Raw genomic sequence first — 20,674 nt, 5'->3', positions numbered from 1 at the left:
AATACACTCCTTGCTCTCTTTCTTTTCTGGCAGCCGTGACTCACACAGGTCATGGAGACTATCATTCCCTAAGAGGAACACAATTCTGATATTCATCTTTATCTATTAAGTTCACCTATCCCAATTCTGTGTTCTGTGGATGCCAACTTTCGGTCACTGATGGTGATACACATGGACAGTTTCATCAACTTTCAGATTCTTTGATCTTTGATAAGTCTTGTTACTGAGAGTCAAAGTAGTAGGATGTGAGTTATAAATGCTGGTTATCCAATTACCTACTCAAAATATACTACATGAATATTCCATTAAACATGCATAGGAAAAAAATGGTCATTCCTGCTGACCTGCAGCTCTTTGCTCTTCTGTATTCACCAGAAAATTTCCTACTCCTTCCTCATGTCCAGGTTAAATACTAGTGTACGACCTGGAAACCTGTAAATCATCTGACATTTCTCTCGGTCCCCCAAGCCTTTCTCATTCAATTATCACTAAATCATATGGACTATACCTCTCTTCTGCCTCTGCTTTATATTCCCACTGCCACTGGGAACATAAACTTTACAAAATGGCTTCTATTTAAAAGAAAACCGTCAACTACTAATGTTAGTTCTTACATGAAAAAATTAAGCAAAACAAATAAAAAGGCATAACACCATAAAAACAAAGACCAACATATTAAAATGAGTAACTGAGATTCCTAACTTTATTCCACCATGGATGGGTGAAAACCTTATAATACATTGATACTAGTCCAAGGACGTGTGACGAAAACTATAGGTGACTATTGCAAAAGCTTCCTTTGTCTCCTGGTTTCTTTCCATGGTAACCTTCCACCAATCCCAGGAAACTATAGGCCACAGTCCAAATTAAATCTGCCTTATGGTTTGTAAATAAAGTTTTAAAGGAGCTCAGTCATGCCTGTTTGCTTACATAGAATCATGGTGGCTTTCACTCTACAACAGCAGACAACAGCAGGGGTAAGTAGTTATGACAGAGACCACATAGTCTAAAATATTTCCCACCTGGTCCTTTACAGGAAAAGCTTGCTAACCCATTTTACACCATAACCAGAATGCCTTAATACTCACATTTAATCTTGTGACTCCCCTGCTCCCATGTCTCCAATGAGCCCCTGCAGCAAACCTTGTCGACTCCCTACCAATAGCCATTCCTTATTCTTTCTTGCAGAAGAAACACAAGTCTATTGGGATGTTTATTATCCCAATCTCCCTCCTCAGCCTTAGAAAGGGAAACGTTAATTCTAAGCTAATCACGTGTTTGCATTCCCAGTGCCTGGTTTGGGAATGAGCAGGTAGTGTAACACAGCCAATGAAATGTTACAGGAAGCCCCTTGTGTACTTCTAAGTTTTCTCCCTGTTTTGAAAACACAGGTGAAGAAAAGAAGCCCTTGAGATGTTGTGTTGTGAGAACAAGATGTTTGGAGCTGTTGCAGATTACCCAACCATGAAAGGAGACATGAATAAAACACTGTCGACAGCACAGAAAGAGGGACAAGAGGGATCCCTAGGATATCACTGAACAAACAAAACAACTCTGGTTCCTACTGTTTTCGCCACTGCTCATCAGTATTTGCAGTCCAAAGCATTCTACCTGGTAAACTTCCCATGGCCCACAGGATAAAATCTACTCATCTCTGTAGTATTAAAAAGTCTGTCATAAACTTGCCTTACCTAAGTATTCACCTCATTCCCAACCTCTGGTATCTAACACTTTTGGTGCTAGCAGAACTGAACTGCTCAGAAACCCTGCAAAGTTCACTCAAGCATCTTGTCTTTTGCACTTGCTGCCCTTCCTGCCAAACAGGCAATCTCCTTAGATGTTCCTTCTGGCCAACACACAATCTTGTTGCATGTTTCTTCTGTCAAACATTATTCTTCTGCTTCTTTCCCTAGAAAAATTCTTCTCACTCTGCATGCTTCCCTTGAATCATACCTACTTTTTTTTTTTTTTTTACCAAAACTTTCCTTCCTCATCACTTATGTCTGGCACATAATCAATATATAATAAATTATAAGCTTCCAGTGGGCATCTAGCACACAGTAAGAACTGAATAAAGTAGTAAAATAAAAAAATAATGACAATGATAATAACAAACTCCTGTCTGTATTTTTAATTGTGTTCTATTGCATTAGAAAAATGCTTAGTATCTAAAAGACATTCAATAGTTATTTGTTAAGTGAAGTGAAAACATAAATGGAAATATTTTCTTTGTAAATTCTATTGAAAAAGCACAGAAATGAAATAGAGACAGCTCTATTATGAGCACCTTAAGGATCAAAACTACATCTGCTCCATCTTTATCTCCTGCAACTTATAAAACCAAACTTATAAAAGTTCTTTGATAAATTGATGGCTAAATTAAAGGTGTTCTCATATCGTTTGGGTTATACAATGTATTAGGTGTCCACAACCAGGTAGCATACTAGCATTTTTGTTATTGTGAAACATTTTTCTAATTTTATTATAATCTCCTGAGCCTAGAGTTGAGAAATTTGTATATTTATTATGACAATCTTTTGGCAAATGGTAGCAGAGCATTTGTTCTAACAAAATTGCTGTTATCATGACAACTAACCAGCAGGTAGAAGAGCACATCTTCCTCCAACAAAGTAAATGTGTCTCTTTCCAACTTCAAATGAGGAGGAATGAAGTCAGTAATAGTGAGACCTTGTTGGGACAAGCATATGTAACATAACTTTGCTTCAGCATTCTTTTGAGATCAAAAGTTCCTTACTTTTACTTTTTTATCTATGGTAGGACCACCCAGAGCAGGGGTCCTCAACTCCCATGCTACAGACCGGTAGCAGTCCATGGATTATTATGAACCACACCACACAGGAAGAGGTGAGCAGTAAGCAAACCAGGGAAGCTTCACCTGTACTTATAGCCAACCAATAATAATGGCTCATATTATTGCCTGAACTCTGCCCCTTCCTAGATCAGTGATAGCACTAGATACTCATTGGAGCATGAACCCTGTTGTGAACTGCCCACCCGAGGGATCTAGGTTGTGTGCTTCCTATGAGAATCTAATGCCTGATGATCTGTCACTGTCTCATGTTGCCCCCAGATGAGACCATCTAGTTGCAGAAAAACAACCTCAGATCTTCCACAGATTCTACATGATGGTAAGTTGTATAATTATTTCATTATATATTACAATGTAATAATAATATAAATAAAGTAGCACAATAAATGTAACATGACTGAATAATCCTGAAACTATCCCCACCTTCCCCCAGCCCATAGAAAGACTGTCTTCCACAAAACTGGTCCCTGGTACCAAAAAGATCAGGGACAACTGACCTAAAGTAATTCACTATCACAAGGGTTACCTGGATTGCTGTTTTCAGAAGAGATTTTTAGCATCTGTTTTTCTTCGTAGTCAGAAAGTAATTGGCAAATTCTATGTATAAAAATGTAATAAACCAAATTACTATTTTAATACTGATGTAAAACACTTACCAAATGTAAAATTCTTAGAGTATTTCAAACAATATCATAATATCAGAACTTAACAGTATTATCCCATCCACTTATGAGTACATTCTACAAACTTCTCTTGAAGCTTCTAAGTAAAGAAGACAAAAATGTAGGGTGAAATGCTCATAAATCGAGAGCAGTGTGACCCAGTAAATTAGCTTGCATTAGCATGACATAATAGAAAGCGTTCCAACTCTGCTTAAGTCCTAGCTCCATAATGAACAGCTGCTATTTGTTCTTGGATGACTTGCTTATCTTCTTCAACAAAGTGAGGACTCTGCTACCTTCTTTCACTAGGTTGTTACAAAGATTTAACAAGATAACATTTTTTAAATGCTCAGAGAAATAGTAAAGCAAAGTAATAATCTGTTCCTAAACATTATAACTAAAATTATCTTGGAATCCCAAATAAAACCCAATGCATATTTTGTTCATAGGTTCTAATATGCAAATGTTATAGTTTTCAGCAAATGTTATTAAGTCTTAATTTTGCTTCTTAGTTTTCCTGCTCCTTAGGGCTTATAATTCTGGGCATCTCAACTACGTCTTAGTTTGTAACTAAATTTACTCATAAATATCTCATTAAAGTAGATAATGTGAGTGTCCACTATTACGGAGTTGACCAATCACACCAACGGCAGAAAAACCAATGGATGTTAAGACCTGGCTTGGACCAGTGATCCTTCTGTACCGACTCCAACTCTGAGCCAGCAGATGTTTCTTAGGATAATGGTTTATATTGATGTTCAATTCCACCTGACATGGAGACCAAAACTCTACCTATATGTTTTTTAGTTTCCATGAAGAAGTTGTAAGTTGACATTCTCTAATTTTTGACATACACACTAACAACATATTTTGCACCAAACACATTATTCAGCTCTGAATCACCTCATAGACCATCTTACATGACTATTTTTTTAGTACAAATCACAATTTCAATATTTTGGTGGCACCCATTTTTTGCTTTGATTCACACTGTTTCCTCAGAGCTAGTCAGCAAATAGTCAAATGACCTTCCAGTGACTGACCAAACTATGGAATGCTTCAAAAATTTGTGCTGCTTCCTTATGCAGAAGCCATGCTAATTTTCTCTGTATTGTTCCCATTTTAGGATATGTGCTGCGGAAGCAAGCACAAAGCCCTATTTTTACACATGATTAGTGATGAGTCATGCACAGGGCTTGGTTCTGTTAAGTCCAACTAACCTACTTGAGATTCTGAGAATTCTCTTCAATGGTTCCCTGTGAGGTAGAATTTGAAGATATTTTAAAATCTTGAGTTACAGATGAAAGTAGCTTGGACGATTTTCATTATCATGTAAAACAGATCACTCAAGGGCCGACCACAACTGGGAGCCACTGCTTGGAGAAGGTTCATATGGGACTTTCTACTGCCTAAGGTTCTATAGAGAATATAAAGGTGCCTCACAGTACAGATCTGATAGCAAAGAAGAAGAAACAAACACTGATCTCTTTCTGTCACATTATTTGAACCCCTCTGACCCTTTAGAACAAGCCCAATTAATATCTGCCAGAGAAAAGACCAACAACGGCCTCAAAGGATTTCGTACCATGAAGGTCTCAGCTAATTCTTGGCTAAGATGTGGTTTCCACATTAGGTTCTGAATATGGGGGCAAGTGTCATTTTGCTCACTTTGTCTGCAGATCAAGTCAGGATGCCCAGCTGCCAGAGCAGGGTGCTGGTGCTTTGGGAACAATGGCTGAGCATAGAAGCATAGATACGGGAACTTAAAGACTTGAGGGATCTGAATCAGTAAGGGCATCTTGGTGTCAAAGGTCAACCATTACCAGGCAACAGGACCAGTTTGAGTGGCAACAACGCAGCAACAGAAACAAGGGAAACATCAGAATGACTGGAATGTCCTTTTTATTCTCCTCCTTCTGACTTGATAAAAGGGACTGTCTTCCTTGGATTTAGTGAATCCCTTCAGTTATTGAAAAATTCAAGGAGTATGTAGGAAATAGTCTCCAGAAGACAGTACAAGGTTTTCTGTTAAGCTGGACATTTCAAGACTCAAATAACTAAACAGAAAAATGAAAGATATGACACTGTTTTTTAATCCCATCCATAGGTGTTATACTTGGATGAAATGAACAATGTTGGGATCTCTAAGTATCAAGGTCTTAAAAGTCCTGAGATAAAGAATCCTGTATCCATTGGTACTTCTAAATCGTCTTGCTTTTTTTTTGATTTCTGGCTGATGCAGGGGACTAACTGACTGCCACTCTAAAACTAGCTGAACCGCACTATGACATCTCACCTGATATGTAAGATGCTATTGTTATAATTATTTTAAACCTCAATTTAGCATTAACTCGCCTTTTAATGTAAACACTTACACATTATGATGACTAGAAACAGCATAGTCTCTGGCTGTCTGTCCAGACAGATCTTTAGAAGAGACATCAATATTTTGCTCGAGTAGAAGGCTGACTATACTTGCTGATCCACAACGTACAGCAAGTATGAGAGCATTTCTAAAATGACAGAGATAATTTCTCCCTTAGGAACTGTAATAAACTTATTTTAAAAGCTAATTTGATATACTTTATCAACTTAACATCTTACCTGTCCATACAGAATTAAAGATTTACATGCACTAAAACACACAAGCACTTGGGTGCTTAAGTGTTCATCTTTGTAAAATACCAACAAGGTTTAAAAGAAGGGACAACAAGGAAACCTCTTATCTCGGTGAGGTATTGGAAAGTAGAAGACATTAATTTAAAGTCTTTCAATGGGCAAAAAACAATGCTAGGGCCACTTATCTGAAGTGGACAAAGTTATAAGTGAAAATTTCCTTACAGCTTCCCTAGACTGATATGCTGTAATAGAAAATCAGCTAGAGGGTAAGATAAGTAAGACCTCTCTGCTTGCTGAAAGCAGTAATATTAATAATAATGGTAAGAATAGACATAGGAGTTTCAGTTAATGATGCCAATAAGCATGTGCTAGGCACTCAATTAAATGCCATATATATCTTCCTTACTTATGCACAATCAATTTGAAGGATATATTCTCCTACTTTTCATATATGACAACACATTTGGTGGTAAATAAGATTCCCAAGGTCACACACTTACCAAGTAAGAAAGCTAGGGATTAAACCCAGTCTTGTGTGAATTCAAAGCCTAGCTCTTTTCTCCTTATCACCCACCTACGGCTTGCCTTCATTAAAGGAAAAGTGTATCCACTTAAAACTATCTTCACTCCCTCTCTCCATACCAATTAAAAATAAAACCATCAAAATACACTGGAAATAAAAAAGGAAAAGCTGTTGGACCCACAGTATGTGGGAATAGCAATTAATTGTCAAGTAGGGATAAGCTAACATTAATATTCTTCAAACAAGGCAACTTAAAGCAGAGTCATTGAATAGAAAAAAGGATTTTCAACTCCTATTTAGGTTTCATGCAGCATATTTAGCAGAAAAGCATATAAGACACAGAGGTTAAAAACTACTAGAAAAGGTTAAGAAGTTCAATACTGGGTCATAAAGTAAACTAAAAGCTAAAGTTCACATTTCATAAAATTAACATGAAATCCCTTTAACTAACATAATCTCATCTAACCAAAAACATCATACAACAAATAACATCAGTCAATACAATGAGAGAAGATGAATCCTACTAAAACTGTTCTTCATGTTGCCCAGTCCAAATAATTGTTTTTCTACTTAACTGATTTGTGTTGATACTCATCACTATGTCCCAATAAGTATAATTTAATCTTACTAATTTATTATTTATGACTTGAGTGACTGCTATCAATCTCGAACAACACACAGATTAGAAGAAATAACTATACCTTCCACATCTGTCACGTGCACTTAAATTAGCTTTTTTCTTGATTAAAAATTTCACCACTTGCTGTTTTTGTCCATGTACGCCAAGCAAAAGTGGTGTGAGGCCATGCTGTAAAACAATATAAAACAAAAACAATATGTAATTCAAAAAATTACCTATTTCTCAGCTGAACTGGAAACTTTATATAAGATCCCGTGGACTTACACTCATAGAAAGTAAATCAAATGTAGCTGCTTCCATCTTACTCTTCTGTGCTTTCCCACATGCTGTTGCTTCCCTTGGAAACACCCCTTCGCTGCCTGACCACATCAACTCTGATCATCTCAAAAACTCACTTTCAACATTTACTGCTTCTAAGACTCTTTGCTTCTAACCCAGCATTTGGCATGGCACTTTTGGATGACGATTTTTTTTCCATTTAAACAAAGAGCTTCTTGAGGGCAGGAGATGTATCTTTTATCTCTATATTATCCAACCCTAAGACAAAATTCTTGTATATAAAGCAAGAATTTGAATGTAAAATATTTCTTTAGTTTCACATGTTTTACCAAAAGTTCAAGCTCCAATGTGCAATAAAAATTGCTATTAATACTCCTACTGCCCATTTGAAGAATTTTTCCATTCATTCATTTAAAATCTATTTGTATTTACTTTTTCCAGATTGTTAACTAAATCATCAGTTCATAGGATTACTGAAACTAACAGAATTCCCGTCTGTATTCTTAATAACTCCATGGTTTTTAGTGTTTAAACCTGCCATCTTGATTATGTCAAAGCTCTGCAAACATAAGAGACATAATGGATAGTCCACAATACAGCTTCAGTTGATTAAAAAAAAGGTTTAGAATTTGCTACAATTCTAACTGAGAAAACTCTGCTCTTAACAATGACTTACTGACCTAAGCACTTGAATAAGTGAACAAAGAGACACAAAATCCTGAGAGGGCCATTCTCTACTTAATGAAAGACTACTCACTGCAAATTTCTAAAGACCTTCTGAATGGCAGGGAATAACTGAAGGTATAAAGGAAAAGGTATTATTCCGTAAGCTGATAGTGCCAATAATATTCATTTTAATGTCTCATCCACATATAAAAGTCAGACTTGGCCAGGAATGGTGGCTCACACCTGTAATCCTAGCATTTTGGGAGGCTGAGGTGGGTGATTCACTTGAGCCCAGGAGTTCAAGGTCAGCCTGAAAAGCATGGCATTAACCTCATCTCTACTAAAAAACAAAAAAAAACAAAAAACAAAAACAAAAAAAACCACTGAGATTGGAGAACCACCTGAGCTTGGGGAGGTCAAGGCTGTGGTAAGCTGTGATCACACCACTGAACTACAGCCTGGGGAATTATTGAGACCCCACCTCAAAAACAAACCAAAAAAAAAGTTAGATTAATGTTATTGGAAAGGAAAGATTGAAAGGAATTAGCACATATGCAACTCCAACTCTTCTGGAAATATCTTAAGTTTCTGAGACATAAGAATTTACATATTACACTTATGTATTCATGGTTCTTAAGCAGAAGTGTATCCAGATTTTGAGAAATTTGTTGTTGTTGTTGTTGTTGTTAGAGACAGGGTCTCATTATGTTGACCAGGCTAGACTCGAACTCCTGAGCTCAAGCAATCCTCCCACCTCAGACTCCCCAGCAGCTGGGACTACAGCCCTGCAACACCACGTCTGGCTTCAAGGAAACATTTTTAAATGTACATATTAGACTTACTCTATCAAAACCTTCAGGGGAAAGCCTAGACTTGTGGATTATTTAAAAATTTTCCTGAGGTAACTGGAATGCACAACTCTAGCTGGAATCTAGTACAATAGATGATTACTTCAGTCTCAGCGCTCATCCACATAACCAATTCCCTTTACCATTTGAGGATTTGGCCAAAAAGAGGAAAGAGTAGGAGAGAGACTCATTTGCTGAAAACATCACATAATTTTCCCCGGTAAGAGTAGAACAAGGTCTAGTAAACTCAAAATCCAACCTGATCTTGCTCCTTATAAGCCCCTTATCACCCACCTTCCCATCAAGATATTCTAGAGTTGAAAGCAGAGTTGAGACTCCAATTGGCCATTTTTACCAGAATAGGACACTAAGTCAGTTAATTACTTGTCGTTCCCTCTGCTCAAGTGTTTCCCACTACATTACCACCTATTCACTGCCTATCTGGATCCTCAGAGGCTTCCTGAAATTGATCTCTAAGCAGTTTACAACCCACTAACTCCCTCTCCCAAACTGAAAACTGTCATTCTCTAAAATTGAAAAGAACCTTGTCTCACCATACAAAGGAAACAAATGAACGATCAACAGCAACACACACACACACGTGCAGAGACACACACACACACAGAAAACCTCTTCATGGTCTTTCCCTCCATTACCCAATTTCCAAATTGGCCTTGATATTTCTGATTGCTGTCTTTTTCCCTTTCCGCTTCTGCCTCATGTGCAATCAGAAATATCTTAAGACTTGTCACTGAGAAAAAGACTTGTCACTGAGAAATCCATCACCTCATATCTATTACTGTTTTTTTTTGTTTTTTTTTTTTTGTTTTTTTTTTTGGAACTTGCCAAAGGGGCAGGATTACTATTCACTGAACTCTGTTTGAGTTTTCTTGGAGTTTTAATGTAAAACCTATTTCCAGGGCAAATTTTGTCATTTTACATTTATTAGGGGAAAAAAAAACCTGGCATGAAAAAAAAAAACAAAGTATTACCTTATACAAATTCAGTGTTTTTAAAAAAAACATAAACCACAAGAGCATTAAAAAAAAAAAAACTGTACCCTCGAATGCTTCTTTAAAAGTAACAATATTTAAAATAAAGTCTTAGATAATTAACTCATTTCAAACTATTTTCATTCAGGTTATGCTTGAGCTTCCAAATATGGAAAACTGGCCCTTACCCAGGTCAATGTTAAAATGAATGCATTTCAGTATTTTGAAGATGAAATTGGTAGACCCATACCTTGTTTTTTGATTCAATATCAGCACCGTATAAGAGCAGTGCTTTCGCCATTAATTTATCTTCATTGTAGATAGCATAGTGTAGAGCAGTATTTCCATACTCATCTGGAATATTTGGATCAGTGCCATGTTCCAGCAACATTAATGCACATTCATCTTCTTGGCATTGTACAGCCTGTCAGTATTAGACCAAAAATAAATTATAAGTCCTGAGAATTAAAACTAACATTCCACAGCTTTCACCAACTAGTTCCATTTAAATGAGAAAACTCATTTTTATGCTATGTATTGAAATCAAAGCCATCTCATGCTGATATAGTTGACTACTGCATACCTTGATCAGAGCTGTCCTCTTTTTGTTGTCAAGGACATCAAGTTGGCATCGTCTGTCCAGCAGGAGTTTTACTATTTCTGAATTCCCATTGGCAGAGGCCAGATGTAGAGCAGTCCTATGAGAGTGAGAAGACTTTTTAGGAAATTGTAGTGCACTATCTACAGCTACATCAATGATTCATGCAATAGCAAACACAGAAAGCCTGCTATTACTCTGCCTTCAAAACAAACTTAATTTCCCTTTGAAGAAAGCACACTACTTATTACCTCATGACTCACTGTATGAATGAAAGAGCAGCCTATTTGAATAGGAAGACCAGAGCCCTTGAATGGCATTCAACGTGGGCTGGAATCCTACTTGAAGCTCTGATGCTTCCCAGCTGTTGCTTACCTATTTTGGCTCTCAATTTCCTCATCAATAAAATGGGAATGAAAAGAGTCGATTTCTCAGAGGAAACCACAGTAATGCTTAAATAAGACTCTACATGAAAGATATAGAATAGTTCCTAACACAAATAACAGCTCAGTAATTGTAAGATATTATAATTTTTACTAATACCACTAAAGACAACATTTGAATTCAATGAGATGATACAATTATACCTACACTTTCAGGTATGTTTTAAAGATTACAGGTAACGATGTATTTTAGTGATTCTAAGATGATCATTGTCTCTATGTTTCACCATTTCTCACACTGAAATACCACTTATAATTCATGATTTACTATAACTATAATTGGCAGCATTTAAATAATTCTCTTATTGAGACATACAATAATGGGGCATCATACAATCCCTGGTGCCTTACATTAAGTAGAATATGTTACAATATAACACGTCTGGGGCGGTTCCAGTCAGATGACTAGCATTTAGATAAATTTTAGTTCTTAAAAGAAGTATGGAATAAGAGGGCTGAGGTGAAAACACAAACAAATTTCTAAAATAATCTATTTCTTACTTTGGTTTTCAAAAACTTTAAGCCAAAGAAAGCTTGAAATTCAAATGAATGGCATGGGCTCATTTTTATCAATACTTAGATTTATACAATGTATGTACATTAGATATTTCCAATCATTCATATTAGGATTTAAGACTGTTATAATTCTTATCCTTTTAAAATGAATTTATGAAACTATTTGTGGAGCTTTTTTTCAACGTTTACTTTCAGGGGTACAGGTGCAGGATGTGCAGGTTTGTTACATAGGTAAAAACGTGTCAAGGGGGTTGGTTGTACAAATTATTTCACTACCCAGGTGTTAAGCCCAGTACCCATTAGTTCTATTTCCTGCTTCTTTCCCTCCTCCCACCATTCACCCTCTGATAGGCCCCAGTGTGTGTCGCTTTCCTCTAGATGTCCGTGCGTTCTCATCATTTAGCTCCCACCTATAAGTGAGACCATGCGGTACTTGGTTTTCTGTTCCTGTATTAGTTTGCTAAGGATAATGGTCTTCAACACCATCCATGTCCCTGCAAAGGACATGCTCTCGTTTTTCTTTTATGACTGCATAGTATTCCATGCTGTTTGTGTGCCACATTTTAGTTCTTAAAAGTACTAAAACAGTCTTTACCCAAGACTTATACATTTTCAGAAGGGTAGTTGAGGGTTATCTTTTACTATTGTCTACCTTCAGAAATGCTTTTGTTTGAAAGGAGGGAAGAAAAGTTTCAATTGAGATTACCTCCTAATGCCCCAATTTTAAATCTCTCAACTTGCTCAGGCCCAGCAGGTAAATATGAAGTTTTCAAAGACGGAAGGATCCTGAGAGATGGTAGAATATGCCTTCCACATAATAGGTGTCTGGCTTATGTTTGATGACTAAACGGATTGAAAGAATGCATAAACACAGCTTGGGAGTTCAATATTTTTAAAGAATGCTCCTGTTGAGTAGAGCAATACATTTACAATAGTAATGGTCATTTATATTTGCTATTTTAGTTTTCATAAATATATAACTAAAATAAAATAATTCATACCTTTTACACATGTTTATATATATAATGAAAAGATAATTTTATAATAAAATGTATATACAATAAAATCTACAGGAACAGGTAAACAGAAACCCTCTACTTCTCAACAGGGTAAAAGTTCACAGAAGATAGCTATCCACAGGAATAAAAATAAATAATAAAATGTGAGAAATTATTTGTATCTATGCAAGTAGCACATTCCTTCTCTTCCCAAGGATTATTTCATTACTAGTGAAATTTAACTAAAACTTTTCAGATATTCATTGCAGAAATCACAGATAAGAGAAAGGGAAGAACTTCACTTACAAATCCCCAGAAATAAGTTTGATTATGTTTTCTACACGTTTTCAGGTAACACAAGAGCAGATTCTGTTTGTGTAGGTGTATAACAAACTGATTTTTTCCTCACTTGATATAGCAAAGCACATCTTTGCACAACATATCTCTGTATCTACTGACACCTTCAATGGTTACATGTTATTCCATCCTATGGATGCACTGAAATTTTTTCATAAAATCTTTATGTGAGCTCTTCTCAATACACTGCTATTTTAAGCAATACTAAGAAAAACATATGTGTCTATTTCATATAGATATTTCAGTATAATAGAGTTGATAGGTAAAAGGCATACACATTTTTAACATGTGGTTCTTATCATCTAAGTGTGTTAGAAAAGTTGCAGCAGCTTAAACTTTCAGCAACTACATAAATACCACTGTTCTTCACCCTCACAAACTTGGTGGATAGAAGACAGTATTTCATTCCTTTATTTATTTATTTTTATTATTAATTTATTTATTTATTTTTGAGATGAAGTCTCATTCCATGATCCAGGCGGGAGTGTAGTGGTGCAATCTCAGTTCACTGCAACCTCCACCTCCCTGGTTCAAGCAATTCTCCTGCCTCAGCCTCCTGAGTAGCTGGGATTGCAGGTGCATGCCACCATGCCTGGCTAACTTTTTGTATTTTTTAGTAGAGACGGGGTTTCACCATGCTGGCCAGGCTAGTCTCAAATTCTTGACCTTGTTATCCACCTGCCTTGGCCTCCCAAAGTGCTGGGATTACAGGCGTGAGCCACCGCGGCCGGCCTTTCATTCCTCTTCTAACTTCAATAGAAAACAGTATTTCACTCCTCTTCTAACTTAAATTCCTTCTCTTGCCAGGAACACTACGTTTTCCTATGTGCACAGGTCACTGGTAGATATGCAAAAAAGTACCTTGCCCAATCTTAAATTGAGCTTATTTTATTATATCTGCATATATATGCTTGGTTCAGTGGCTCAGGCTTGTAATCTCAGCACTTTGGGAGGCTGAGGCGGGTAGATCACAAGGATAGGAGTTCAAGACCAACCTGGCCAAGATGGTGAAATTCTGCCTCTATTGAAAATACAAAAAATTAGCCGGGTGTGGTGGCGGGCACCTGTAATCCTAGCTACTCAATAGGCTGAGGCAGAGAATTGCTCGAACCCGGGAGGCGGAGGTTGTAGTGAGCTGATATTGCGCCACTGAACTCCAGCCTGGGCAACAGAGTGAGATTCTGTCCCAGAAAAATAAATAAATAAATAAATAGTTGCATATATAAATAGGCTTTTGTGTTTTCTTCTGGTATTTTTCTCCTTTTGTATATTTAAAAATTTTAATCTATACTCCAGGAACTTACTTTTGTGACATAAAAATCTAGCTAGTTTTCTCCAAACAGCATGCATTTCATTTATTAATGATTAATCTTGCTTTATCAATATGAAACATCGCCATTATCAAGTGCTAAATTCTTACATATATTTGGGTATTTCTGGATTTCCTATTCTGTTCTATTCATTGATACTTTTTCAGTTGTTAGTAAACAATTTATGGAAATAGCACATTCACATTTTGATATCTGGAAAAGCAAGTCTTTTTCCATTCTGTTACAAAAAATTAACTTATTACAGCAATAAAATACAGGATGTGCAGTGTAAAAATGCTAAAACTTTGCTATTTTTATTTGGCTTACGTAAAAGTGATAAACACAGAAAAAGCTCACATCTTAAGAAAAACGAATCTTCCTATTCAAGGACACAAACCATCTTCCCATTTCAGTTTCCTTGTAAGGTTCCTCAGTAAAGGACATATTTACATAGGGTACATTGATATAAAATCCATATTGGATTTTATTTGAAAAATATTTAGCCCAGAAGTTGATATATTATGGGACTTAGTTCTCAATATACACCTTTCTATAATGTATAGAACATTGTTTTAAAATGTGTACATTAAAAATAATCTGCTGCATCGACTTGATTTTGCGAGTTAAGTCACTTTCATACAGTCTATTAGTGTTCTATAAGGGAAATTATAATCGGATAGGAAATCAGCTAAAGTTTTGTTTCTGTGTTGTTGTTCATAAAGGGCCTGTGCCCTGACCTCTCTGAGGTTTCCACACCCAGGGTGGTGTGGGGCCTGCGGAGGAACAGAAAGCCAGGACCCCGATCCCGCCAGGAGGGTATGCCCCCATCATCATTCCCCCATGTCCCGCCTCCTCCCAGCCCAGGCCCGGTTACCTCTTTTGTTTGTCCGTCTTGTTCACGTCAGTGTCCTTGAGCATGACGATGAGATCCTTTCTGGGGACTTTACCCCACCAGGCAGCTCTGTGGAGCTTGTCCAGATCTTCTCCACGGACGTGGTACCTGGGCTCCATGAAGGCGCTGTCGTCGTAGTCTTCCCAAGCTTCCACGTTGCTCTCCCCGCGCCCCTTGCAGCTGGGGACGTGGTACCTGGGCTCCATGAAGGCGCTGTCATCGTAGTCTTCCCAAGCTTCCACGTTGCTCTCCCCGCGCGCCTTGCAGCTGGGGACGTGGTACCTGGGCTCCATGAAGGCACTGTCGTGGTAGTCTTCCCAAGCTTCCACGTTGCTCACCCCGCGCCCCTTGCATGGGGGGACGTGGTACCTGGGCTCCATGAAGGCGCTGTCGTCGTAGTCTTCCCAAGCTTCCACGTTGCTCTCCCCGCGCCCCTTGCAGCTGGGGACTTGGTACCTGGGCTCCATGAAGGCGCTGTCGTGGTAGTCTTCCCAAGCTTCCACGTTGCTCTCCCCGCGCCCCTTGCAGCGGGGGAAGCAGTGGCAGCACCACTTGGCCATCTTGCTCCTAAGTGTCTTCATAGCAGAGGCATGGTGGTCCCCAGAAGTGCCCACATTGCTCTTGCCGCTCCTCCTGCAGCAGGGGAAGCAGTGGCAGCACCACTTGGCCATCTTGCTTCTAAGTGTCTTCATAGCGGAGTCGTCCTGGTCTCCAGAAGCACCCACGTTGCTCTTGCCGCTCGCCCTGCAGCAGGGGAAGCAGTGGTGGCACCAATTGCCCATCTTGCTCCTGAGACCACATGGCTTCTTCACAGCGGAGGCAGCGGGTATTGAAGAAACCTCAGCCACCATCTGCTTTGAACAGCCAGGGGAGGCCGGTACTAGCGAGCACATCGCGTCTACCAACCAGTTTCACCAACTAGCAGGAAATTCTGGGTTTCCGATCTGTTTGAAGAGAAAGGTCAATCCCAGCCAAAACCTGCCAACCCCAGCAGGGGAGCCCAGCCCACCCCACCCGGGAAAACCCACACCCAGCCGGGGAAAGCCCACGCCCACCCGAGGTGATCCCACGCCCCCCCCCCAGGGAAGGGCCAACCCCCGCCCCGCCCCGCCCAAAGGAAACACCCAACCCAGCCAAGGGAATGCCAAGCCCAGCAGCGAAAAGGTCAAGCCCAGCAAAAGAACGCGATGGAGGAAACGTCAATCCAAGCGAGAAACACCGGGCAAAGCGATTAACGCCGAGCCAAGCGAGGAACGCCAAGCCAAGCCAGGAACGCAGAGCCAGGCCTAGCCGTTACAGGCAAGCCAAGCCGTTACGCGGGTGCGCGTGCGGTGTGCGCGCCTCAGGCGGCGTCATTGCACGTGGCACAGACAGTGGCCAATGTGTGCAACCTGCGCACAAGTCTTGGTGCCACGAATATCAGTGACAGCCTTGCGTTCCCGGCAAACTTCGTGGGAACTGGCCGAGCCTTAAGGCTATGGAGGAGAGGCCTCTGGTTGGAAAAAGCCTCTTGAAGCAGGACAGGGGCTAGAGCGCCTGGAACTGGAGGATGCTGACAGGCTCCTCTGAGGAAAGCCCGCAAGACACTGGTGGCGGTGCTGTTGCCGGTGGCCACGGCTGCCGCTCAGAGCTCGGGCTTCTTTCTTATATTTGTTTTGGTTTTATTTTGCTACTATTTTCTACTTTCCTGATGTGATAGCTGAAATTTTATTTGAGAAATTTCTACTTTTCCGTCATACACATTTAGTGAAACACATTTTCCTGCCAGCACTGGCTTTACCTGTGTTGAATCAAGTGTGATATGTCGTATTTTTATTCAGTTTAATATATTTAATAGTTTCCCTTGAGACGTTTCCCTTAGGAGTGTGCTTGCTGTTTAGCGCTATTCACAATAGCAAAGACATGGAATCAATCCAAATGTCCATCAATGATAGACTGGATGAAGAAAATGTGGTACACATACAACATGGAATAGTATGCAGCCATAAAAAAAGAATGAGATCATGTCCTTTGCAGGGACATGGATGGAACAGGAAGCCATTATCCTCAGGAAACTAATGCAGAAACAGAAAGCGAAACACCTAATGTTCTCACTTATAGTAGGACCTGAAGAATGAGAGCACATGGACACAGGGAAGGAAACAACACACAATGGGGCCCCTGGATGGGGGTGGGAGAGGGAGAGCATCAGGAAAAATAGTTAATGCATGCTGGGTTTAATGCCAAGGCAATGGGTTGATATGTATAGCAAACCACCATGGCACAAATTTACCTGTGTAACAAACCTGCACATCCTGCACATGTACCCCAGAACTTAAAATAAAATAAATAAAAATGTAAAAAAGAAAAAAACCAACAAAACTAAAATGTGTGCTGTTTATCTTTCAAGTATTTAAGATTTTGCTGTTATCTTACTTTTTTATTTTGAATTGGATGCCATTTTGGCTGGAGGATACATTGTACATGATTTCAGTTCTTTTAAAACTCTAATGTTTATTAAAATGCAGGACACAGACCATCTTGGTTTATGTTCTGTGGGTACCTAAATGTTCTGCTGTATTCTGATGCTAGGGGGTGGAGGAGCAGGGGTTTTTGTTGTTTCGTTTTGTTTTGTTTTTTTGAGGCAGAGTGTCGCTCATTTTGCCCAGGGTGGAATGCAATGGCCTGATCTCGGCTCACTGTAACCTTCGCCTCCCGGGTTCAAGCGATTCTCCTGCCTCAACCTCCCCAGTAGCTGGGATTACAAGCACCCGCCACCACACCCGGCTAATTCTAGTATTTTTAGTAGAGGCAGGGTTTTGCCATATTGGCCAGGCTGGTCTCCAACTCCTGACCTCAGGTGATGCACCCGCCTTGGCCTCCCAAAGTGATGGGGTTACAGGCGTGAGCCTCCGCACCCAGCCAAGGGTGGAGTACTTTATAAATGCCAGTGAGCGGCAGCCGCCAACATCAGTAGCTGCTGACACTGCTAGCGACTGGGGCGGACAGCGGCCAGAGCCGGAACCCAGGCTTCCTGCCACCTGTGCCTGCGGCGCACACCTGGAAGCTGTCCTCCCACAGCCTACACCGGGGGGCACAGCAAAGCTGGGACTCATGTTTGAAGGAAGGAAAAAAATCGAACAAGTAACCCAGCACTGTTCTTTCCAGATCCATCCCGCTGGCCCTCTTGTTTCCCACGTTTTTGAAAACTGGCTACTCTGACCTCAGATCCCTAAATCGCAGCCACTGAGACCTGGCTCTCAGAAGCCAAAGCCCTGGCACTTTCCAGGCTGAGCAGGAGGAGGTGAAGGCAGACTGGAGGCTGGTCCAAGACAGCTGAGGGCTGACCATAGGGGGTCGTGCAGAGGCCACCACTGGGGCCGCTACACGTGACATGGGATTTGGGCCATTGGGTAGAAGGCGTGGAGATGGGGCACTGCCAGCGGAGCCAGGGAGGAAAGAGAACACTCTCCAAATTGTCTTCCAGGGTTTCCATGAGGATTTTATTAACTCAGAATCTGTCAGGAATAATACTAGGGAGTTACCTTTCCCTGAAGATGGCTCTTGTCAGAGTAGTGAGATAGGTGTGGGGGGGGGGGGGGTAGGGGGGAGGAAGAGGAATGTGAGGCTCAGTTTACACATATTAAGATCAGCAATGGTGTGCCGCTGGCAGGAGCAGAGCGAGCCTGGAGATTTGGGTGGCTGCAGTTGGTAAGTGGTTGCAATCCAGAGAGTGGGACTGAGATCCTCTCTTGTCATGTTAGCATCCCGTTTCCTGGGCGCGGCTCTGACATCCTGCAGGTGGTCATTTCACTCATGGAGGCTTTGTCTCTCTTCCATCACCCCAGACTCAGCTTCACACTCCAGGGCTGCACACCACCAGCCACCGTCATGTTAACCCCTTCCCAGGTCAATGTGTCCCTCACCTGGAGCCCAATCTGCTGGACAGCCTTGGACCGTCCATTTTCGGGGTGGTGGGCAACCTGGTGGCCATCGTGCTGCTGTGCAAGTCGCGCGAGGAGCAGAAGGAGACCGCCTTCTACACACTGGTATGCGGCTGGCCACCAACGACCTGTTGTTCACTTTGCTGGTGAGCCAGGTGACCATCGCCATGTACATGAAGGGCGGGTGACCTGGGGCCAGCCCCTGTGCCAGTACAGCATCTTCATCCTGCTCTTCTTCAGCCAGCCCGGCCTCAGCATCATCTGCACCCTCATATCTATACAGGTAATTTGTGTTCGACATTCTCAGAGGAGTTTCATAAGCTTTATGTTTTATCTGGGTTATAAACAGAGTCCTCAAATGCGTAAAAAAGAAATCATACCAGGATTGAATTTCAGCAGGAATAAGTTTATTTTACCTAGTCAAAATTAAAATACTTTTGTTTTGTTTGATAATGTTTTTGTTAAAGATATATTTTTGAAAAAAATTTAGGTAAATATTTAATAATGTCCCCTTTTCTATCCCAAGAAGTAATTTCATAGTTTATTTAAATTTTTTTAACAAAAATGTAGCATAGATTTTTTAAAAAAATAATGCATATTTTAACTCAATAAATCCAAAATACTGTGGCAACATGTAATCAATGTAAAAATTACTAGAGATAGTTTGCATTCTTTTTTCTTATGAAATCTTTGAAATCCATTGTGTATTTTACATTTTAGTACGTCTCAACTCAAATGTGAAATTTTCATCGAGAATATCTGAACTGTATTTAGATTAATAAAAACGGCAGTTAAAAAATTTAACATAGATTTAGTACGGGGTGTGCAGCCAGCTTGCAAATCAGATCTCGGCTGAGCGGCCAGGCAGCCAACCCCCGAGGAGCGGCCTGCTGGCTCCGCAGTGCCCAGAAGTTGAGGATGTTCTACAGATCCATCATGCCTGCCCCCAGCAGCACCCCAGGCTCCAGCACCCCTGGGCCGGGCACCCCGGTCCCTACAGGAAGCGTCCTGTCGCCGTCGGGTTCAGTGCCAGGAGCCGCTGTCCCTTTCAGACCGCTGTTTAACGACTTTGGACCGCCTTCCATGGGCTGCGTGCAGGCCATGAAACCACCTGGCGCCCAGGGCTGCCAGAGCACCCACACGGAACTGCTGTCGGTCACAGGGGAGATGGGCAAAGGGATCCGGACCACCTTCGCTGGCAGCAAGAGCACCACGGAGCGCCTGAAGAGAGGGATCATCCATCCCTAGTCAGAGTGCCTGGCGGAGACAGAGCGGAACCCACACTTAACAGGAAGCTCCTAAGCCTCTGTGTCTGGACTTTTTCCGGCCACTCCAGAGCACCTGCTTCTCCCTGGCCCTCATCCCTAGTTGCACTAACCATCCTGGGCTTCCTGGGTCCTGTGTCCCTTGATGGTGCCCTCAGGAACCAAGGGGTGGCTCTCACTGCAGGTGGCAGCACTAACGATCCTCCCTTCCCCCCACCCCACTCCGCCAAAGCAACAAGAGTTAGCAGGGAGGTCCCCGTGAGTCCCACCCATGACCTGCCCACAGTGTTGCCCACTGGAACTTTCTGTGGGC

The 20,674-nt window shown here is 40.7% G+C and overlaps 1 protein-coding gene, 1 non-coding gene and 1 pseudogene across 2 annotated transcripts in view; 1 reads left to right on the top strand and 2 right to left on the bottom strand.

The window, feature by feature from the left end:
• LOC135965274 (POTE ankyrin domain family member G-like) overlaps positions 1-16,024 on the bottom strand; it is a 29,223-nt gene extending 13,199 nt beyond the window's left edge. Inside the window, exons 1-7 of the mRNA XM_065521798.1 lie at positions 15,630-16,024; positions 15,156-15,281; positions 10,643-10,757; positions 10,310-10,483; positions 7,336-7,442; positions 5,868-6,005; positions 3,357-3,427 (exon numbers count right to left, since the gene is read on the bottom strand). Of these exons, the coding sequence (XP_065377870.1) occupies positions 3,357-3,427; positions 5,868-6,005; positions 7,336-7,442; positions 10,310-10,483; positions 10,643-10,757; positions 15,156-15,281; positions 15,630-16,024 (1,126 nt within the window). The remainder of the gene's footprint in view (positions 1-3,356; positions 3,428-5,867; positions 6,006-7,335; positions 7,443-10,309; positions 10,484-10,642; positions 10,758-15,155; positions 15,282-15,629) is intronic.
• LOC135965782 (U6 spliceosomal RNA) lies at positions 4,536-4,642 on the bottom strand. The gene has a single exon (XR_010578895.1). It is a non-coding gene; the product is annotated as a U6 spliceosomal RNA (small nuclear RNA).
• A 3,968-nt stretch (positions 16,025-19,992) lies between the features above and the next one.
• Positions 19,993-20,344, top strand: LOC135965332 (cyclin-dependent kinase 2-associated protein 2 pseudogene; annotated as a pseudogene).
• The last annotated feature ends 330 nt before the right edge of the window (positions 20,345-20,674 follow it).

This window comes from Macaca fascicularis, chromosome 10 (assembly GCF_037993035.2).
Source record: "Macaca fascicularis isolate 582-1 chromosome 10, T2T-MFA8v1.1".
In the NCBI taxonomy this organism is placed as follows: Eukaryota; Metazoa; Chordata; class Mammalia; order Primates; family Cercopithecidae; genus Macaca; species Macaca fascicularis.
Note: the sequence above shows the minus strand (reverse complement) of the source record. Positions and strands in the feature narration are given on the sequence as shown.